The sequence below is a fragment of the Grammomys surdaster genome, unplaced genomic scaffold (genome assembly GCF_004785775.1).
Source record: "Grammomys surdaster isolate TR1022 unplaced genomic scaffold, NIH_TR_1.0 63, whole genome shotgun sequence".
Classification (NCBI taxonomy): Eukaryota; Metazoa; Chordata; class Mammalia; order Rodentia; family Muridae; genus Grammomys; species Grammomys surdaster.
Genome location: NW_021604565.1, coordinates 21,013,147 through 21,032,605, shown reverse-complemented (window position 1 = coordinate 21,032,605; position 19,459 = coordinate 21,013,147). Strand labels below are relative to the sequence as shown.

General features: G+C 40.8%; 1 protein-coding gene across 5 annotated transcripts in view; it reads left to right on the top strand.

The window, feature by feature from the left end:
* Positions 1-9,844, top strand: part of Sybu (syntabulin) — a 66,633-nt gene extending 56,789 nt beyond the window's left edge. For 4 of the 5 annotated variants that reach the window (XM_028766474.1, XM_028766480.1, XM_028766485.1 and 1 more), the window contains 3 exons: positions 4,007-4,210; positions 6,206-6,355; positions 8,049-9,844. In XM_028766474.1, the coding sequence (XP_028622307.1) occupies positions 4,007-4,210; positions 6,206-6,355; positions 8,049-9,150 (1,456 nt within the window). In that variant the 3' untranslated portion in view covers positions 9,151-9,844. Of the gene's footprint in view, positions 1-2,144; positions 2,680-4,006; positions 4,211-6,205; positions 6,356-8,048 lie in introns of those variants that run through there. The other variant, XM_028766491.1, reaches the window with a different exon arrangement.
* The last annotated feature ends 9,615 nt before the right edge of the window (positions 9,845-19,459 follow it).

Genomic DNA, 19,459 nt, shown 5'->3' with positions numbered 1-19,459 from the left:
CCATGGAATACTTAATTTAATATATACATATATATAAATTAATTATAATATATATATTATATACATACACACATATATACACACATACACACATATATACATATATGTGTGTATAAAATGTATATATTATACATAATATGTATATATTAAAATGACACTGGGACCTTATAGAGAGTACAATGGGGCATAGCTCTGTTTCTGGTGGGCTAATTCCAAGACATCTCAGTGACAAAGTTAGCCCCATCATATATTTAAGAATTGGTTTGTTTTTTTTTTTTTTTTTTGGCAGGGAGGGGAGTAGTTTACAGTTATCTAATTTCTATATGCCTGTATGAGTTCATGTGCTCATTCCCTGAAACTTAATTACCAGCAATTTTGAGCTGTCTCATGTGGGTAGTGTAAACTGAACCCAGGCCATCTACAGGAGCGGGAATATGCAATAATAGGGGTGGGATTTGAGGGAAGGGTGAATTTGTTGAAAAGATTTCTGACGGGTGTTTTTTTTTCAAACAAACAAACAAACAAACAAACAAAACCAAAGCTGTAGGGACTTGCAAATCAACTAACTCATTGTCCAATTCTGATGGTATCTGAAAAAAGTCTCTTTTTTCTTAACTACTAAAGCATTAATCAGTCTATAAACTGTAAAGGAAGAATGAGGTGTGGGTTGTTTGGAATTGGCATCAAATATACCATTGTTTATGGGGTGAGTGACTATACATTTGGATCATGTTCAGGAAAACAGAAATAGCAGTAATATCATGGAGTTAAGTGAGCTGATATTGGTAACTGCATTACAAGAGTCCAGAACTTGGTTAAAAAACAGGAGAGATGTACTTTTAAAAGAAAACAAACATGTTGCTTCTACTACTGAACTGTACAGTTAAGAGCCTTAGAGTTGTTGGCCTGAACAACAGACAACAACTCACTTGCCACTTTAGGGGCTTTCAGATCAAGAAGTGGTAGGATTGGTGTCTACTGAGACTCGCTGCTCAGCTTGAAGATGCCTGACCTCCCTGTACCCTTCCATCGTCATCTCTCTGTACACATCTGTGTCCAAATTTTATCTCTTATTAGAGTATCTGTTAGGTTGAATCAGGACCCAGCCTAACACTCTAATTTAAACTTAATTACCTCCTCAAAGGTCTTGTCTCCAGATTCAGTCATATCTGAAGTCTGGGGGATTAGGGCCTCGATATGAAATAGGGATAGTGACAGTGACACAGTCATGTTCAAAACAATGATAGCAGTGAATGATGACAATGATGATGAAGAAGAAAAACAGTGGATGGTGGTGGAGACACAAGCTAAAGCTTAGGGCCGGTGGCTAGGGATTATAGATCCCTTGGACTCTGGTGAAGATTTTTTGTTTTTTTTTTTTTTTTTTTTAGATTTATTTATTTGTTTTGTGCATGAGTACACTCTTGCTCTCTTCAGAAACACCAGAAGAGGGCATCAGATCCCATTACAGATGGTTGTGAGCCATCATGTGGTTGCTGGGAATTGAACTCAGGACCAATGGAAAAGCAGTCAATGCTCTTAACCACTGAGCCAACTCTCCATCCCTCTGGTGAGGTTTATATTTGTTCTTTTACATTACTCTGCTCAGGTGTTCAGATGTATGGGGTGAGCAGAATTTTCTCTTTTCTATGAACTACATTGTTCTTCCAGCTGGACCAAAGAATTTAGGGTGCATGGAGGAGGCAAACATTGGGCTTCCTTCTCTGTGGCCATGAGAAACACAGAAATCCAGTTTCTCCTTTGAAAATAGTGACAATCATTGGTGATGTTTATGTCCACGTTTGTTAACATTTGAACTGAAGTAAATAAAACGAGAAACAGTAATAGTTTAAACATGAAAAAACTAAATTAATTAAGGCACTATGATATTCATGTCCTGAAACACATATGAAGACTTGATTGTGTGTTTTATAAGACGAGTAATGTTTTAAGCTTGAGGAATCTTTGCTTTCGTCCATATATCAGATAAGGTCTCATGAAATCACCTAATTTAATGCTTGTCACGATCATGAACCTCAGTACTTTGTTGCAAGGTGGATGGGGAAATGCCCAGGTGGATTGTCCACAGAACTACGTCCAAAGGACAACCTGATAAACTTGTTTACAGGACCAAAGTAATGTATCCCATTTCTATAAGGTGGGAAACATCACTGTTATGAAGTTTTAAATTTTCTGGTTTTGAATTCCATCTCAGCTGCATCTTCTTGTATTTCTCTTCCCTGAGCTTCCATTGGTTAATGGGAAGCCGTGGTCTCACCAGTCTGACAAGATGAAGTCAAGTATTCACAAAGTATATGGAATAGTACCAGCACCACAGGAGCCATAAAGGACAGTTAACAGAGAATAAAATTCCCCAGGTCAAAGTTATGGATAGTTCTTTATAGTCTCTCATCTCTTGCAAGGGTTAACCATCCATATTTTCTTGTAGTCACGTTGGGTAATACAATCGCCAGTGCCAGGCTTGGAATTGAAGCATAGAGAAGAAACTCCGAGCCAGAGTACATGTTCCTTTGAGCTACACATGAAGTTCTTCCCACCCTTGGGCTGCTGAAGTCGGCTTGTCACCAAGCCATCAGCCCATCTGTTCCATATAAAGTGTCTCCTTCCTTGTGAAAGGGAGACTCAGTCCATTTGAATGATTTCAAGAGGAAAGAACTTGTAAGTTTAGAAATTGCTGGGCTCTGGGCTTGTTAGTGTTCAGTGCCCTTGGTTGACAGCACTTGGAGATTGCATTTGAATTTAAATTAGTGATTGCAGGCACAGAGCCCACAGGCACTAGCAGTCAGACGTTTCTCACTGAACTGCATCAGTGGGGCAAAGCCCTACTTAAAACTACAGATGGAAGAGGTGCTCAGATGGCAGTGCTGCTGCATAAGAATCTTTACTTTAAGTTCCCTGTAATACCAAGCAATGCTCCTCCTGACAGAACATGTTATCATGCTTAAGTAATTTCAATATTCTCTGCGTGTTTTTCAACTCTACTGGATATCAAATCCCTGGAACCAGATTAAGAGGAAAAACCTAAACAAGCTGATCCTATAATTCCAGTCTAGAGCTGAGTCGCACGAAGTTTCTGGAATAAACTTGCATACCTGTCCAATTTGACCAGAAACAAACAGACAGACAGACAGGTCTCATGTGATGAAGATTGATCCACAAACTTGTTACATAGTCAAAGATGATTTTAAACTACCTCTGCCTCTCAAGTTCTAGTGCATACAGGAGTGTGCCACTTTAGTCTAGTTTTCCAACCAACTCTGCAAGGAAGGCAGGAAGATTATATGCATGGTGTATGTGTGATGTATGGTATGTATGTATACGTGAGAGAGTGTGTCTGGTATATGTGTGTTGTGTGTGCTATGTCCGTGTGATGTGTAGTGCCTTTGTAGGTATGTGAGCGCACATACACATAAAGTGACTTTCACTTAGTGAATCCTTAGTAAATGGAAGTGCCAAGACTCACACCCTGTTAATTCATTTCAGCAAACATGATAGACAACAAGAATAGGCTCAAAAGTATAAAAATGAAAACAAGCACACATCCTCCTGGAAGCTAAATCATTTGGAATATGGGTGTATTTAGGAGGATGGATGGGGAGCTTGATGACTGGAACCTTGCAGCATCTTAAGGAGTCTAGCCTTTTCTCAGGAGACAGTGGGGAAGCACTGAAGGTCTTGAAGGAAGGCAATACTGACTCCTCAGTAGAAAAGCATCAGTATCCTACAGGAGGGAGCAACATCAAACAGAAACTGAAAGCACAGCAGAGGGAGTGGTCTGTTGTGCTTATGATACAAGGAGAGCACGTATCAAGCAGGTTTAAAAAATGCTGTTCACGAGGAGCACATCATGGGGCCATATGTCCCAGTCAACGCTAGGAATCTGATTTCCTTACCAATAACCAGCTTTAGGAAGGAACAAATGAACAATACCTTGGCATCTCCAGTCACAAGGACTCTAATTAGCACCTGTAATTCTCTTTTTCAGTCGAGGTCCCCATGGGCGGAGCAATGGAACATCATCCCACAAGTCTGGCAGCAGCCCACCATCCCCAAGGGAAAAAGACCTAGTGTCTACGCTATGCAGGAATCCACTGAGTCCCAGTAACATCCACCCTAACTACGCCCCTTCTTCTCCAAGTAGCAGCAACTCTGGCTCCTACAAAGGAAGTGATTGTAGTCCAGTCATGAGGTAAGTCCCCATTTGCCTCCTATTTGCATGTTTTTCAATTTGTTCAGTTAGGGACTTTTCTTTAAACATGGGAAAAACTATGTAACTCTTCATTCCCTACTTTAATCTCTAATAAGACACTTCTCTTCTTTCTCACGGTTAACTAATCCTTTAAGGGTTAATGCACATAGAACATGAACCATCACAAGCTAAAGCAACACCTGACAGGCCAAACAGTTACTGGATGGGGAGGGGAAATGCCACAGTGGCAAGGGCTGTTCTTATTTCTTAGGCAAAGGGAGGCATTGTGCTGGTGTTTGTTTGTTCATTAAATGCATATTCAGTAGCAGGGTCTGTGCTCCATGCTGAGAATAGAGTGGTGAACAGAAATGGCTCTCAGGCTCATTCCCAAAGAAGGATTCTAACTATCTAACAACAAAACAAATCTAGATTTTCCTGTACCTATCTGTTGCAATATGAATATGTAAAACACAGGGCAGGGGTCCACTTTCTGATGGAGTGATCAGAGAGGCCCCACTAACAAAATAAATTGAAGTGGTACCTGAGTGGTGAGTATGGAGTTAATAGTAGGTGGGGTGGGGTGTGGGAAGGAGAAGGAAGGGATGGTATATCCAGAGGAGGGCTTGGAGGGCTGGGAACTGAACATGGGGGCCATATTGAGCAGAGTGTAGGCACAGGGGGCAAGCAGCATGGGGGCTTGAACTGAGTCCAGAGTTAGAGGAGAACCTGGCAGCCATCCACAGCCCTGTTCCTCTCCAGCATCCCTGTTCTCATTAGTCAGCTCTCTTACAGCCGGGATGCCCAGGCTTAGCCAGGCCTGAGAAGGGCCAGGATTCCAGCTGGGCTGTGTTTGCAGAACACTGAGTGCTTCTCCTCAAAACACACTGGGAAGAGTGGAGTGGCCTTGTTCCCTCTGAGCAAGGAACTTTCCATTCCCGTCGAATCAGCACACTTATACTGGCATTGACTTCAGAACAGTTTAAATTCAACTAATAATAAGCAAGATCTTTAGGCAGGGGCAAATTGTGAGGAAAATTAGGTCATTATGCTCTCTCCATCCCTCCTGATCCCCCTCTATGGCTGTGTAATCCACACCCATAGACAACCATGTACTACCTTGTATGAAACCATTCCTAAGCCTTAGAAACATTCTTCCACAGACACACATATACTTCAGTATTGCATGTAACCATCAGCCCTAAGATTGGCCAGTGTGTTACAGTCATCTGTTCTGAGACTCCGATGCCAGCATGCCGTTCCCATTCTCCTCTAGCTGTCAGTTTTGTGCCTATTTGAGCTGCTAGAGCAGAGGGGCTTAGACTGGGTGACAAACACGATCGAGGCATTCATTCAGCTCTGGAGAGCAAGTCTGAAACGGAGCCAATATGGTCAAGTTCTGGGGAGGACTCATTTATGCGTTAGCGATTTCTCTTCATTGAATCTTCACAGAGAAGAAAGAAATCTAGAGAGCTCTCTAGAGCTCTTTTAATATTTGCATTGGCATATATTAATGGTATAAAGTAACCTTGTCATTGAGACCTTTATGCATATATATAATACACTCAGATCATAGTTACTCTTCTTTTCCTTCATCTTCCAGTAGTTACAATCTCTGATAAGAACATTAATCCCATCACAAAAGCTCCATGCTCATTATGTCTTAATTACCTCCCAATTTGTGTGGCAGGGGTGTACCCAGACATCCAGTATATTGCGCTCCTTTTCTTTCCATAGAAAAGGAAGCAGACAGAGCTGGAGACATGGCTCAGTGGTTAAGAGCATTTTCTTCCCTTCCAGAGGACTCAGGGTTTAATTCCCAGCACCCACATGGCAGCTCATAAATGTTTGTAGCTCCAATTCCAGGGGACCTGACTCCTTCATACAGATATACATGCAGGCAAAACACCTCAATGCACATAAAAAAAAAAACTAAATATTTTTAAAAAGAAAAGGAAACAGGCAAAAAGTAACATCTTACTGCTTGCATTATCTCAGGAGGTCTGGAAGATACATGTCTTGTGGAGAAAATCATGGAGTCAAACCTCCAAATCCAGAACAGTATTTGACTCCTCTGCAGCAGAAAGAGGTCACAGTGAGACACCTGAGGACCAAGCTGAAGGAGTCTGAGCGTCGACTCCATGAGAGGTAAATCTGGATTTCCCACACGGGGAGACCTAGTACAGTTCCTTCTTCACAGAAAGTGACCCAGGGACCAGGAATATACTGAAGAATGAAAGCAAAACAATATTATTAATCTTTTCAGTCTTTAGAGTCATTTCATAATTGTTGCCTTTGCTGTTGCAGGAGCTTGTGATAGCCATTAGGTTAGAGGAGAGCCTGTCTCCTGGGTGTGGTCAGTTTTGCCATAACGAATTGGGTGTGTACATGACTATTTTTAAATGGCACAAACACTTGTAGGAACAATCTTCTTCCAGCAGAGCAGGTCACAGAGGCCCCCATCAAGCCCTGATAATCTCTGGAGTCAGTGGATATCTGTGTACACTGTGACTCCTGCCTGCTATATCTATACTGAAGGAAGAGCTTTGTTATTCTTGGACTGTTGTTAAGATGTAAGGGAAAAACTCAACTAAACAATAAAACAATCTTGTCTAGATGTTATCACAGACAGAAAGTAAAAGCAAAAGCAAACAAAAAAACAAAAACAAACAAACAAACAAAAAAAAACCCCGAACTTTTGATATGTTAAGAACAAGCCAAATTTTTTCTTCACGGTTTCCTCTTGGGACAAAGTAACTATCAGACATACTAGCTGTGACTAGGGAGCTGCATTTTTAGTGGCCACAGTATGTGCACTCTCTGGGAACTGACAGTCTCCATCCTCCTCTGCTGCCACAGACAGGACAATGTGAAGAATCTGTTACCTTGACGAGTAAATCAGGACAGACAGTACAGGCAGGGAGTTTTCATCTTCCTATTTAATTTGACTCATACCTGATTGAAAGAGACTTGAGACCCAAGCTCACCTCGCTGAGTGAACTTTGTGGACTACGTTGATTTATGAAAATCCAGCAAAAGGTTTGAGCACTTGTAAGGAGAAGAAGGCAAGCAGGAAAACTTGATAAAATAGGCAAGCCTAAACTTAAAGAAGCAACACTATGTGCTCTCAGAGACATGAAGACGTGGATTGTGTGATCTTTGTATTCAAGAGTAACCTGAGGATATATATCTACAGAGACTCTGAAGAAATTATACATAAGAATTTCTCGGTAAAGTTTTCAAAATAGGTTATTGTGAACAGTAAGACATCTCATTGTTACTTCAGCATATTGCAGAATGATTATTCTCTGAGATGAGAAAGAATAAGAAACTTTTACAAAGCTCTTCTTGAACATGTAATATTTTGCTGTTTAAAAAGTATCACTGGAATATTATAACTATATACAAGGCTATAATTGATTTTTTTCTGCCTCTCTTTAATCAGTAATTAAAAGTAAAATGAACTTTCTCATACATATACATACATATACATGGAGTAAACTACAGAGCTAGAAGATGACTAAAAATCTAATAGTAAAGTACAAAATACTAAGTTTGGCATAGAGAATAATGCTAATGAAGTACTTGGTACACACCCTGCTCTATAGTGAATATTCAAAAAGGAAACAATGGGCTATTTTGATTCTGATTCTGGTTACTATTATTAGCTTAGCTGTTTTACAATTAGAAGGGGAAGTTCCCTGGCTAATACTTGCCAAAAAATAAAAAATAAATTCGGAAACTTGCTATTTCGTGTGGAAGAGCATGCACTGCCGGTACTGTCGATTGTTAGCTCTCTCAGTGTTGACTTCTCTTGTAACTGTGCCTGCCTTTCCTACAGGGAGTCTGAAATCATGGAGCTCAAGTCTCAGCTGGCTAGAATGAGGGAAGACTGGATTGAGGAAGAGTGTCACAGAGTGGAGGCTCAGCTGGCACTCAAAGAAGCCAGAAAAGAGATTAAACAGCTCAAACAGGTCATTGAGACTATGAGGAGCAGCCTGGCTGATAAAGATAAAGGCATCCAGAAGTACTTTGTGGACATAAACATCCAAAACAAGAAACTGGAGTCTCTGCTTCAAAGCATGGAGATGGCACACAATAGTTCCCTGAGGGATGAGCTGTGTCTTGACTTTTCCTTTGATTCCCCAGCGAAAAGCTTGCCCCTAAGCAGCACATTTGACAAGATAGCAGATGGGTTATCTCTGGAAGAAGAGATAACAGAGGAAGGTGCTGACAGTGAGCTTCTGGTGGGAGACAGCATGGCGGAGGGCACAGATCTGTTAGATGAGATGGTGACTGCCACCGCCACAGAATCCGGTGACCTGGAGTTTGTTCAGTCCACTCCAGGGCCACAAGCCCTCAAGGCTCTCCCGTTGGTGAGCCAGGAAGAGGGCATTGTGGTGGTGGAGCAAGCAGTGCAGACCGATGTGCTGCCATTCAGCCCTGCCATCTCGGAGCTCATTCAGAGTGTGCTAAAGCTGCAGGACTCCTGTCCCACAAGCTCAGCATCCCCCGATGAATCTGGAGCTGACTCAATGGAAAGCTTCTCTGAATCCATCTCTGCCTTAATGGTTGATTTAACTCCAAGAAGTCCCAACTCAGCCATCCTTCTGTCTCCTGTGGAGATTCCATTCGGCAAGGCAGCTATGGAAGCCAGTGGAAATCGCCTCATGAGAGAGCTAGATTTTGCAGCCTACACAGAAGAAAGGTTGGACAGCATCCTCCCGCTGTCTCAGGGAGGTGTTGTGAGGCAGTACTGGAGCAGCAGTTTCTTGGTGGATCTTCTGGCTGTGGCTGCCCCTGTGGTACCCACTGTTCTGTGGGCATTCAGTACTCAGAGAGGGGGTACAGATCCTGTCTACAACATTGGAGCCTTGCTCCGGGGCTGCTGTGTGGTGGCCCTACACTCACTACGCCGCACAGCTTTCCACATGAAAACCTAATTAGTTGTTACCGTGTGCCAATGTATCTGTGTGGCGTGATGCCAGGTAGACCAACAGCAGGTGGATCAGTGGAAGTCTCTGTTCTGTCAGTTTTGCTTCTCGCTATTTGATTTGCACTATAGTCAGTTGAAGCCTGTTCACTGTTTAAACCAGAGGTATCTTCCAAGGCATGGAGGCCTGGTTCTGGTAGATGTCCCACCAGAGTGGGGTAGAAAGCATGCTATGCCCCTGCCGTGTTGTCTGAGGTGCCCGTTCTTATCCTAATGGTTCAGGAAGAGGAAATGCAGTTTGCACTTTCGCCACAGCCTAAGGCTGGCATGTTATCTCCTTGCTTTGCTTTGTGCCGTTTTAAAATGTGTAATTGTTCCAGCATTCCAATGGTCTTGTGCATAGCAGGGGACTGTAACCAAAAATAAAAATGTATTTGTGTAATTGGTTCAAAGAAGACTTTGAATAGCTCTTTATTGTCTTTCTTGACGTTGATAAACTTTGAGTGTTTGAATTTTTTTTTTAACTTAACGTAGCTCCAAAGTCTTAAAAGGCTTGTTTGCTCTTAAACCTGTCAGTTGATGATACTATGTAAATTTACAATGTACTAACTTATTTTTTGCTTATTATATATAGTGGGTTTTTTGGAAATTGTTTGTACCCACACACTTCAGCATGAAAATAAAGATTAGTGTTTCCATTTAAATGTTTTTGTCTCCTATAATTGTGAATTTACTACTATACAAGACCAAATAAATATATCATTCTTTATCAAAAAGATTCTATAAAAATGAAATTAAGCAGAGAAACGAGAAAGAGAAAATAATTATTAAAAACAAAATGAAGGCCTAGAAAGATGCTCTAGTGGTTAAGAGCAGAAGTTAACTACTCTGGTGGAGAACCTGAATTCTGTTACCAGCACCCATGTGGTTCACAACATCTTCTGACCAAATACTGTGGCATACACTCACAAAGACCCTTTCCTTTCCCTCCCCTCCCTTCTAATCCCCTCCCTTCCCTTGTCTACCCTCTTCTCCCTTCCCTTTCTCTCTCCCTCTCTCTTCTCTTTCTTTCTCCATCTCTGTGTCATGCATACTTAAAAATTCTTAAAACAAAAAAAGGTAAATATATCTGGCCTTGAAAAGCATTATATAGAAAATAAGGGTAGTTCTTAAATAAGGCACACACTTCTTGCACACAGAATCAGCATGTTTGAACTCATTCAAGGAGAAGTGAGCAGCATTTTAAGATTATTTGATTCCCAGGAGAGGGAAATTCCAAGAGTAGCATCTATCCTCCATCCTCCTTCTCTTTCAATGAAAGGATGGGGGTAGACAGAGGAGGGAATCTGCAGTGATTATTGATTCTTACCAGCCTTGAGAAGTAAGATTGGGTATTGTACTTTATAAACATGGAGCTAAAACGCCACAGAGAGCAAAATTGCTCAGGCTCTCTAAGTTCATCTTCAGGCCAAGATTTTAAGTATCTGCAATGAAAGTGCCTTTTCTATCTCATTACAGAAATGGAGAGGATCTGGCAAGTATCTTCTCATCCCAAACCGTTTCCTCCATGGCACGTTAAACATGTGCTGATATTATTTGTACCTTTAATATTTTATTACCCATATTTCCTATTGATATGCCAGCTCTGTTAACAGGGTAAGGATCTGTGATCTATCTCAAGCATAGATGTTAAGAACATAAAAGAACCTGACACACAGATCCGAAAATCACTGCAGAATTATTCATCCAACAGCTGCTAACTGGGATCTCGTAAGCCAGATAGCTACTTTACTGGGTTCGTCACTAATAGGCAGGCAGGGTGCTTCCATGCTGTATCTGTGAAGAGCCCAGGGCTTTCTAAAATAAGTTTAGGCTGAGATATGTGCTTTGACCCAAAAGAGACAAATAGGTAGAACTAAGGACGATACCTCTGAGTAACATCATGAGTGAATTGTGAGAAACAATGAGTAAAATGTCACACACACACACACACAGAGAGAGAGAGAGAGAGAGAGAGAGAGAGAGAGAGAGAGAGAGAGAACAAATGTTAAGATCCACAAGGTAAAAAGATTTCAACCTATATAATTTAGGAGCGTGGTGGGAGAGGGTAGACAAGAAGCTGATTCATATGCGGACATGTAGATAAAGGGTCAAAGAAACAGGGATGCATGTTGTCTAACTCGAAGGTGTTCATCTTGAGCAGCTACGTCAATGAGTACCGTTTGCTGAAAATGAAGAGTTCAAGAGAATCAGATGTGGCTGAAAAAAAAAAACCCAAAAACCTGCGACGTCTACTGAAATAACTATGTGGAGATGCCAAGCAAATGACTGCATATATACATATGGAGTTCCTAGAAACTGCCAAGGCTAGCTACAAATTTGGGGCTCCTTCATTCTGCATAGTATTTAAAACACAGAACAGATGGGCAGAATCATCCAAGAAATGAGAAAGAAGGCCAAATACTTAGTCCTATCTTACTCCCACATTTAGACACAAGGAAGGAATGGAAGAACAGACAAAGCCAGAGAAGAAGCTGCCCCAAAGATGAGGAAAACTGAGAGAATGGGGTAAGGGGGGAGAAACAGTGACCGGAGTGTAGTGTTAAAACTCTATAAAGAAGACACATAATGTGAAAGCCATAGTGTCTTCACTGGCTTTGACAACAATGAGTGTCAGTTCAAGGGATGGAAGCCAGACTGGAGCAGTTTAAGGAGTGAATGGAAGCCCAGAACCTAGTCTGTCCATGTCAAGACCACACTCCCAGGCTTAAATCCAGATTCACACCTAGTCTACTCACCTTTCCTCCTAAGTTCCCCCAAACCTCCACCAACCGCACAGTCCCAGGGATGGTTTCAATCATTCAGTTCCCTCACAGGCCTTGTCTAGTGAGTTCCCCCATATTTCCTGTGCTAGATCTAGTCACACTATTCGTGCAGCAGAGGCAGGCTAGAATCTCACATCAGACATACAACCAATGAAAGTAATCCATAAGCCCAGGTCACATCACAAAAACACAAACAACGTAAAAGGCCAAAACAACAGGCCACCCAAACCCACTATAGAAATGTCTTATTGAAGCGTTTGCTAATGAGAATTATATAGATGAACTATAGGCAGAGAATTTAAAAGAACAATCATAAAAATTTTGTGATGTTAACTTAAGATATAAACATATATCTCCATGAACTAAAAAAGGGATAGGAATAAATTTCTGAATGATGTCCATGAAAACACAAATATACAGCTGACTGAAATGATGAACATAATTCAGGCTTTAAAAACTGAATGCATTAAAAATACATGAGTATTGAAAAGAACTCTATGAAGATGAAAAGCCCTCAATAATCCAATTAGAAAGCAAGGCATGCAAGAAGACTTGACACACATATACAAAGGGCTTGAGGTCCTCCTCCACAGTCATTGCTGCTCTAGTCATAACAGCTAGAAAATAGAAGCAACCTAAATGCTCTTCAACTGAGAAATAAGGAAGATGTGGTACACAGACGAAATCTATTCAGCTGTAGAGACTAAGTCGTGTTACTTTCAGGCAAATGAATGAAACTAGAATATATACTTAATGAGGTAGCCAAGATCCCTGTACTCTCTTATTTGTGGATCCTAGCTCTGAATCTTCAGAGATTATGTAATTGCAGAAGCAAGGACAGTTAAAAAAAAGGTCCATGGGGTGGGAACAAAGGCTTCTAGAGGCGGGGCTACTAGGACACAGGTGCTATGAAAGGGGAAACGGGGAAAATGAGGGGGGACTGTAACTAGGGAGGGAGAAGAAATAATACCACTGTTTGAAAAAAGTCATAGGGATCCATGTTTACACACACACACAGACACACACACACACATACACACACATATGCATCATTACATGCACATGTATGTAAATCATTACATACATATAGTTTGAATGGAATTATGTCACATGGGGTAAAAATGTTCTCCTAAGAGAGCTATAGATTACCTAACAAAAAATCCCAGTGCCAGGCATGGAAACCTCTTTTCAACTGGTTAGGAGAGTGTATACACACATGTACATGTGCACATATACACAAACATATATCCTAGTGTCATATGTGTGTGGGTGTACATGTACTAATTAAAGAAGAGCTCATGAATTTAACAAGTACTGGAGATGAGAAGAGGGGAGGGGTGGAAATGATGTAAACGCAGTGCCTCACGTAAGAACTTCTCAACAAAAAAAGGTGAATGAAAGGAAGAGGAAATAAGACTGAGTGGCCAATTTGCTGTTGTTTTCATTAAGTTTTCCTTTGAAGGGAGGAAGGACACCGTGCAATAGTTACGAGAGATACCAGGTCCTGAGTTTGATTATGAGTGAATCACTGAATGGAAAGAAACTGATGACAGATAGACCAAAAAAAAAAGGGTTAATGGAAGAAAGGAAATGTAGAGAGGATCCTCTCAGGAGACACAATGAAGAGAGCTCTCTGAGAAACCTATCTACTGAAGTGTACAGTTGGGAGGCACACATACGTGTGTTTCCACAGTAACTTTGCTTGCAGGTCTAGTCAGACGTGCAGGGATTTGGCTGAAATGGAAGGGAAAGCTATTCAGGGACTTGAATATTCAGAACTTTTCCAAAATAATGAGCCACACTGACTCAGGTCCTTTCCTGTGGTCCAGCCCAGACTAAGAACCTGGATACTGGCTGCTTCCTTGGAGCCCCTCCTTTTGCTTATTTTTAGTCATTGCTAAACTAAGGCATTTTTACTTTAAAGAATTATAAACCTGTTTGTGCTATCTGCTTTGTGTTGTCATCAAAAACCAGAATTCCATCTCACTATCAATTCAAGATGGATCTAGAAGAAAGACTCCCATGAGAAAAGATCTTCACACACCACACAGTTGTTAGCAAATTGGAGGCAGATGACCACCAGCAGCAAATTGCTTCCTTGCATCCTTCCCAGAATTTAAAAGTTTCAAAGAAAGTTTATTTGTGGCCCTAACCGTTGCATATCCTATGCACAATAACACTGTCACAAAGGTGACCAGAGATCCTGCCACACCTATTTCTTTTCCTCTTCTTTGCCTCTTGCCCATCCGCCTCCCCCTGCTTCAGAATGTCGACATGTACAATCTGTGGAAAATTACTGCTTTTATTCAGACCACTCAAACGACTTCCTTGAAACAAAATAATGACGTATTATGGAGTATGTTTGATTTCTGGAAGCCGAAGGCATTGCCTGGTTTTCTGAACAAGAGGATCTGATCAGGCAGACAGAAGTGTCTCAGAGTTGCTTTCAGTAATTTGGGTGCCTGTGGTGTACAAACAGTCAGGAAAATGGAAACAAAAAAAACAACTCCACTCTATTGCACAAACTGCTACCACATCAAAGCAAATGTTAAACACTTCCTAAGGTTAGGTGAGCAAACATTTCAATTTATAAGGAAAGATTTTTCCCAAAGGGCTATGCTGACCTTTCCAAGTGGGGGTGGGGCATATGCACAATGCACTTGGATGATGGCAAGCATGCTGACCTTTGTGGTAGAAGGAAGTCTGTAATCTGCATTTGTCATAGGCCCCACCCATGCAGTTGGCTCTGTGTTTCTCCCTTGATGGTTTTTTTTTTTCTTTTTAAAAGGTTTGGAACAGTTTCTTTATTTCCTTTTTGGGTCAGTGAGTACTTACAAAATGCCTGTATTCCTAATCTTGACAGGCAAAATACATAGCAACTTAGGAAAATACATTTATAGCAAACGAACCTTGAGACAATGTCCACAAACTCCCGACTTAAAAAAAAATACTGGAATTCCAAATAAAATGAAGCAGGTTTCTATCAGTTCATTATTTTGAAACCAGCCAGCATGGGGGCACACTTCTTTAGGAGGCAGAGGCAGGCAGATCTCCTAGTTCCAGGCCAACCTGGCCTACAGAGTGAGTTCCAGGACAGCCAGGAATACACAGAGAAATCTTGTCTTGAAAATCCAGTAATAATAATATTATCATTATTTTTAAGCCACTAGAAATGTACTCTGTTACAATCACCAATTTTGCCTGTTATGACTGTAATAATGATGTTAACAAAAATTCCAAGTAATTTTGAAATCCAAATAATATTCAGAAGAATTTTAAGACTGAAGTATTTCCATATAATTCAAGTTTGTTAAAGGCATATCCGTTAAAAATGATTTTGAACAAGAAAAACCCAATATATAAAGCATATTCCCAAGCACGAAGTTTTGGGGATGACAGTGAGCCTGGGACTTGGAATTCATCTCCAGTCATCTCCTACCGCAATGAGGGCATAGCATCTGGAACAGTTTGAAAACCACTGTGCTATGTACCATGTTCTTTGAAAACTGCCAGCTTATGCAAGACTTCATATGGAAGCTCTCAGTTAATTGGAATAGTACTATTCCTGTTAGTACTATTCCTACAAATGTGTTTGCCAGTGTCATGTTAGTTTAACTGTGAAGTGGACTTATCACCTCCCACTCAGGGAACAGAGGCTATGTACGGAAGCAGCTGGGGCCACAGTGACATGTACAATAAAAAGTCAATATACAGACTCCACCTGTAAATACTAAAGTAGATACCACAGCTTCTTTAGAATGTCCATCCTTCCTTTGAATCAAAATAGCTCAGTGTTTGAAATGATTTGCCACTTTCTCTTCCTACACTAAATAATAAGTCCTCACAATCTTCAACTGACCTTTCCTTTTTCTATGCCAGCACATCATTCCAGGCTTATTTGTTGTGTAGAGAAAATGAAAACAGTTTTAACAATTTTCCTATGGTCCCCCCCCCAGGAAGCAGTATGTGAGGTATCTAGGTATGGGGGTGGCACTTTCAAAATATCAGCCAGCCATTATTGCTTTGATCCAGAAGGGCTCCATCTAGTCAGAGCAGATTAGGCAATTTTTAGATTCAGGCACATAGCAGAGCTTTATAAAATAAAGCACTTGTATTCCTGTATGTTTTAGACTTAAACATGGCAGGTTAAATATGTCTTTAACTGTATATGCACCACACTTAGCATTACAATAAAATGCTGATTCAAAATAAAGGCAATATTCATTTTTGGTATTTTAAGACATGGTTTCAACTCTGTAGTTCAAGCTTGCCTTGAATTTGTGATCTTCTCATCTTACCCTCCCCTAAGTGTTGAGACCATAAACATTCACCACGAAAATCAGCTTCAATCATGATTAGAAAAATGCATTTTCAATCTCCAGACATGTTAACACATGCCTTTAACCCCAGCACTTGGGAGGTGGAGGCAGGTAGATATTCTCTCTGTGAATTCAAGAGCATCTAACTCATAAGCGAATTCCCCACCAATGAGACCCTATCCAAAAAAAGAAAATAGATGACTCATTTTTCCCTAGCAACTGTGTTGTTCTTCTGTTACAAAATAAGCACAGTTTTATTCAACAAAAATCAGCAAGTTTAGGAACAGCAACTGTAGAGTTAAGAATTCAAACTATAGAACAGGTAAGAGTCCCATCTGCCCTTAGAACCTTCCCATGCTTTCAGATCCGAAAGACCTGCCTTCTTGACACCCCTTCCCACCCCATCACCCATACCTGTTACTCTGCCCCCTGCTGCTGTGCCCTTGCCCCTACATGAGATGATATCCCCTGCTCAAATGCAGGCCACACCAGCCAGAACAGGTATGGGCCATGTCAGTCACGGCCCTGTTGGTAAAAAGGCCATGCTAGCTGCCAAATGTCTAGCCCCCAACTCTGCAAAGATTCCCTGATAGACCAGAAGTCACATCAGCCACCTTACATACAGACCACAAAGACCAAAGGAAAAACAGAAATCAAGGAAAAAACACTATCCAACAAAAACAAAATCAGAAATCATCACCTAGATCTATATTCATTCCAAACCCAGGTGCTTAGACACAAGTGTAAGAACCCAATCAACAATGGCCAAGGCAATATGGTACCACCAGAGCCCAGCGATCTACTACAGAAACCCATCTATATTTCAACACAACAAAAGCACAAGAAAACAACCATAAAATCAACTTTATAATGATGACAGAGGTCCTTAAAAAAGGAAATGAATAAATCCTTCAAAGAAATCCAGGAAAACACAAACATGAAGCCAGCAAAAAAAAAAAAAAAAAAAAAAAAGCTAGGAAAGCTAAAAACAAGCAATGGTAGAAAATGAATAAATCCCTTAAAGATTCCTAAACAGGTGAAGAAAATGAATAAGATGTTCAAGACCTAAGAATGAATATAGAAGCAATAAAGAAAATACAAACTGAAGAAATCATGAAGATGAAAAATTTAGGTAAGCCAACAGGAACTAAAGATGTAAACAACATCAACAGAATACAAGAGATGGAAGAGAGATTCTCAGGCATTAAAGATACAATAAAAGAAATAGAATAGATTTATTGGTCAAAAAGATGGTAAATCTTAAAAATTTCCTGAAACATAACACGCAAGAAATCTGAGACACTATAAAAAGACCAAACCTAAGAATAATAGGAACAGGAGAATCCCAGCTCAAATGCTCAGAAAATATTTTTTCATTAATTTATTTATTCACTTTTTATCTCAATTGAAGACCAAAGACACCCTCCCTCCTCTCCTCCCAGTCCCACCCTCTTAACTTCCTTCCCCCCAAGTCCCCATCCCTTTCTCCTCAGAGAAGGGGAGGGACCCCTATCAGTATCAATCTTCCCTGGCACAAGTCACAGTAGGACTAGGCACGTCCTCTCCCACTGAGGCCAGACAAGGCAGCCCAGTTAGGGTAAAGGGATCCAAAGACAAGCAATAGTCAGAAACAGCCCCTGCTCCAATTATTAGGGGATCCACAAGAAGATCTAGTTGTATATCTGCACTATGGATAGGGGCCCTAGGTCTAGCCCATTCATAATCTTTGGTTGGTGGTTCAGTCCCTGCGACCCCTACCACCCACCCATGAACCCAAGTTAGTTGACTCTTTAGGTCTTCTTGCGGTATCCTTGACCCTTTCAGCATCCTCAATCCTTCCTTTCACATTTCCAAACCAAAAGACTCCCCAAGCCCCACCTAATGTTTGGCTGTGGGTATCTGTATCTGTTTCTATCAGCTGCTGGATGAAACCCCTGAGAAGACAGCTATGCTAGGTTCCTGTCTTCAAGCATAGTATTATTAATAGTGTCCTGGGTTGGCTCTCTCGAATGGGATAGGTCTCAAGTTGGGCCAGTCATTGGTTGGCCATTCCCTCAATCTCTGCTCCATCTTTATCCCTGCACATCTTGTTGTCAGGACAAAAGCATACCATGGAAAAAAGAAGGCATCTTCAATAGATAGTGCTGGTCTAGCTATATGTTTGCATGTAGAAGAAAGCAAATAGATGAATATTTTCACCTGTACAAAATTCAAGTCCAAGTGGATAAAAAAACCTCAAGACAAAACTGGATACACTAAGTCTAATAGATTAGAATGTGGGAAATAGCGTTGAATTCATTGATACAGGAGACAATTTCCTGAACATAACACAAGCAGCTCAGGCACTAAGAAAAAAATTAATAAATGGGATCTCATGGTACTAAAAAGCTTCTCTAAAGCAAAAGACATTGTCAATAGGACAAAATGGCAGTCTATAGAATGGGAGATCTTCACCAACCCTACATCCAACAGAGGGTTAATATCCAAAAGAACTCAAGAAACTAAACATCAGCAAACCAAATAACCCAATTAAAAATTGTGGTACAAAGCTTAACAGAGAAATTTTCAACAGAAGAATCTCTAATAGTTGAGAAGAACTTGAAGAAATGTTCATTATCCTTAGTCATCAGGGAAACACAATTCAAAATGACCTTGAGATTCCATCTATACCACTCCTGGCCATACACCCAAAAGATGGTCTATCATAACACAAGGATACTTGCTCAACTATGTTCATAGCAGCTTTATTCATAATAGCCAGAAGCTGGAAATAATCTAGATGTTCCTCACCCAAAGGAATATTATTTGCCTATTAAAAGGAGAACATCATGAAATTTGCAAGCAAATGGATAGAACTAAAAAATATCATCCTGAGTGCAGTAACCCAGACCCAGAAAGACAGACATGATTCATACTCACTTATAAGTGGACATTAGCCATAAATGTTAGCCATACATGATAACCATGCTATAATCCACAGACCCAAAAAGGCTAAGTAACAAGGAGGACCCCAAAGAGGATGCTTAAATCTCACTCAGAAAAGGAAATAAAATAGACATGGTAGGTGGATGGAGGAAGGGAAGTAGGTGGGAGAGGGTGTGGGGAGAGGAAAAGGAGTGGACTTCAGGTGTGGAGAGAGTAGAGGTATGAAAAGAGAAAAGGCAGAGAGGAGGGG